Source organism: Palaemon carinicauda, chromosome 13 (genome assembly GCF_036898095.1).
Source record: "Palaemon carinicauda isolate YSFRI2023 chromosome 13, ASM3689809v2, whole genome shotgun sequence".
Classification (NCBI taxonomy): Eukaryota; Metazoa; Arthropoda; class Malacostraca; order Decapoda; family Palaemonidae; genus Palaemon; species Palaemon carinicauda.
This window is the reverse complement of record NC_090737.1, coordinates 63262722-63265070: the sequence shown is the minus strand read 5'-3', so window position 1 is coordinate 63265070 and position 2349 is coordinate 63262722. Positions and strand designations below refer to the sequence as shown.

At 35.0% G+C, this 2349-nt stretch overlaps 1 protein-coding gene across 1 annotated transcript; it reads right to left on the bottom strand.

Moving 5' to 3' along the window:
* Positions 1–1139: 1139 nt before the first annotated feature.
* On the bottom strand, positions 1140–1988 carry LOC137651625 (piggyBac transposable element-derived protein 2-like). The gene has a single exon (XM_068384845.1). It carries the CDS (start codon positions 1986–1988, stop codon positions 1140–1142), a length of 849 nt encoding a protein of 282 aa, XP_068240946.1.
* Positions 1989–2349: the final 361 nt, after the last annotated feature.

Below are 2349 nucleotides of genomic sequence, written 5' to 3'. Positions count from 1 at the left end.
TTGCAATTACATGTCTCAAAACTTCACTACCAAATGACTGATATATGTGCTTAACCCATTTCAGCTCCAATTATTTTTTTTTTTTGTTGCAATTTCATCTTACTCAACATTTTTTATGTTTGTTCTTCCCAAATGATTAGGAAAACGTCTTGGTTTACATTTCTCTGCAATAATACTTCTAGAATGCGATGTGCCATATATGTACCAGTGAGCACATTCAAGTACATTTTTTTGTGTTGAAAGAAAAAACGGTTCTATCCGAAATACACTTATTTACTTGAAATTGATAATTTATTTTACAGTTTTAGGGTATAACAAATCTAAAAAGAGCAATGATACATAACCTCTAAGATTTTTAGCAAGATGATGCTAAATTCTGTAAAATTTCCAAACTAAAACCAACATTTGAACCTTAGAGTGAGCTACTAAATTCCTATTCAGAATCAAATTGTGTTGAAATACATATAACTTAAAGTGTCCCTTGCATTTAACAGGTAAAAAAAATACAATATTGATCAGAATGTAAATACTTAGAACACATCATCATTATTTAGTATGAAATGAATGATTACATGCCAAGCAGAGTCCTACATTGCATTTGCTACACTGACTGAAAGGTCTTTTCTTACATCCTTCCCCAGCACATCTTCTTCTTTTCTTATTTTGTGTTTCCATAAGATAATGTTTTAATCCATCAAAACGAATATCTTCTAACACTCGTTTGTCACCCTTTGTTGAGCAGGATGGCGGTCTCCCAGCTCCCTTCGGTGGTGTACCAAACCGAGTAAGATAGGTCTGAGCAATCTGTTCCTTGAATTCAAACTGTGACAATTCCCCACCAGACTTCTTATGCAACAACCAAGCATTTTGTTCTGTTACATCAATCAGCCAAGTAAATATACACCAATACCACTTTTTCCCTCGAATACCAATATGATATTTGTTTACATTTTGGTTCTGCCTATCAGTTCCTCCCATATGTTGATTATATTCTTGAACTATCTTTGGGCAATCAACTTCTACATTCTTTTTCTCGCTCTGTGAGTACCTTCTTACTTTGCTTGAGGCATTGTTTGTATGGACTGTTGATGCCACTGATACAACTGCATTATCCATCCATCTACATACCATTATTTTATTCACCTTGTCTGTAGCAATCTCTGCCGTTCCTCTCTTTTTTTTATAGAATCAACTGATTTCAGAGGACAGTGTTTACACCTGTTTGCTCTTATTGTCCCTGTAGCACCATAATTTCTGTCCTTCAGTTCTGTGAGAAGTAGAAATGAAGTGAAGAGATTATCAAAATATATATTGTATGGAAGTGACCGTTTATCTTCTGACAATGAATCAATATTTTTCAAGACTGTAGCAGCACATTTTCCAAATACCTTCTCGTTAACTTCATTTCCTTCATAGGTACGTCCTTGATAAAGATCAAAGGTGACTAGATAACCATCGTCTGAATTTTGACACCAAACTTTATAGCCAAATCTAATTGGTTTAATTTTGATGCACTGTTTACACCCATGCTTACCATAATATTCGACCATTGCTTCATCATGAGAGAGTGACTTCACGGGTTGAAAATGCTCAATGAATTTCTTTGTTAGATGTCTAACGAGTGGACGAACTTTGGCATATTTGTCAGTTGTATCTAATTTAGAATTATCAGAAAAATTAATGAATTGCATGATTTTTTCAAATCTTCTTCTTCTCATTGCTTGATAGACAGCTTCATTTCTTGTCACCGATGAATTTCTCCAAAACATCCTCCGAGAAGATACAGGAACGATGCCAGACACTATCAAAATTCTAATGAACACTTTCATTTCACCTTTGGTTACCAAGAAGTCTGTTTCACCTTTGAGAGTTGCATAGATAATTGTCTGATACACTAACATATTCCACATATCATCATCAAAAAATAGTTCGAAAAGTTCATTTGGAGTAAAATCCCTATATTTTGCATAATTTGCCTCGGGAAACATACAATCACCAGTTGTGAGATAAGTGCCAAGACTCCATTTGGGAGTCTTATAGCTATTGATAGGTGAAGAACTATGAGCCGCACCATCATGTTCAGCAGTACGACGTTCGTCGTGGGAAATAGCTTCATCATTACCACTCAGTTGAGGTTCACAATCATCTTCAGTTGCACGTCGTCCATCAATCCACTATCGTCTTCATCAGCAGAGTCTTCATCAGTCAATAGGCCCGTATCTGTAGGCTTAATGTAAACTTTTGCATGATTATCGTCTTCTAATATAGCTAAAATGTCATGAATAGTCAGGGATCTGAAATATGAAACATGAAATGGATTTAGAATATGCTACAAATTCGATATTCATA

What these genes read in the sequence shown, in the direction of transcription:
- LOC137651625 (XM_068384845.1), bottom strand. Translation starts at nt 1,988, where the DNA reads ATGTTTCCCGAGGCAAATTATGCAAAATATAGGGATTTTACTCCAAAT.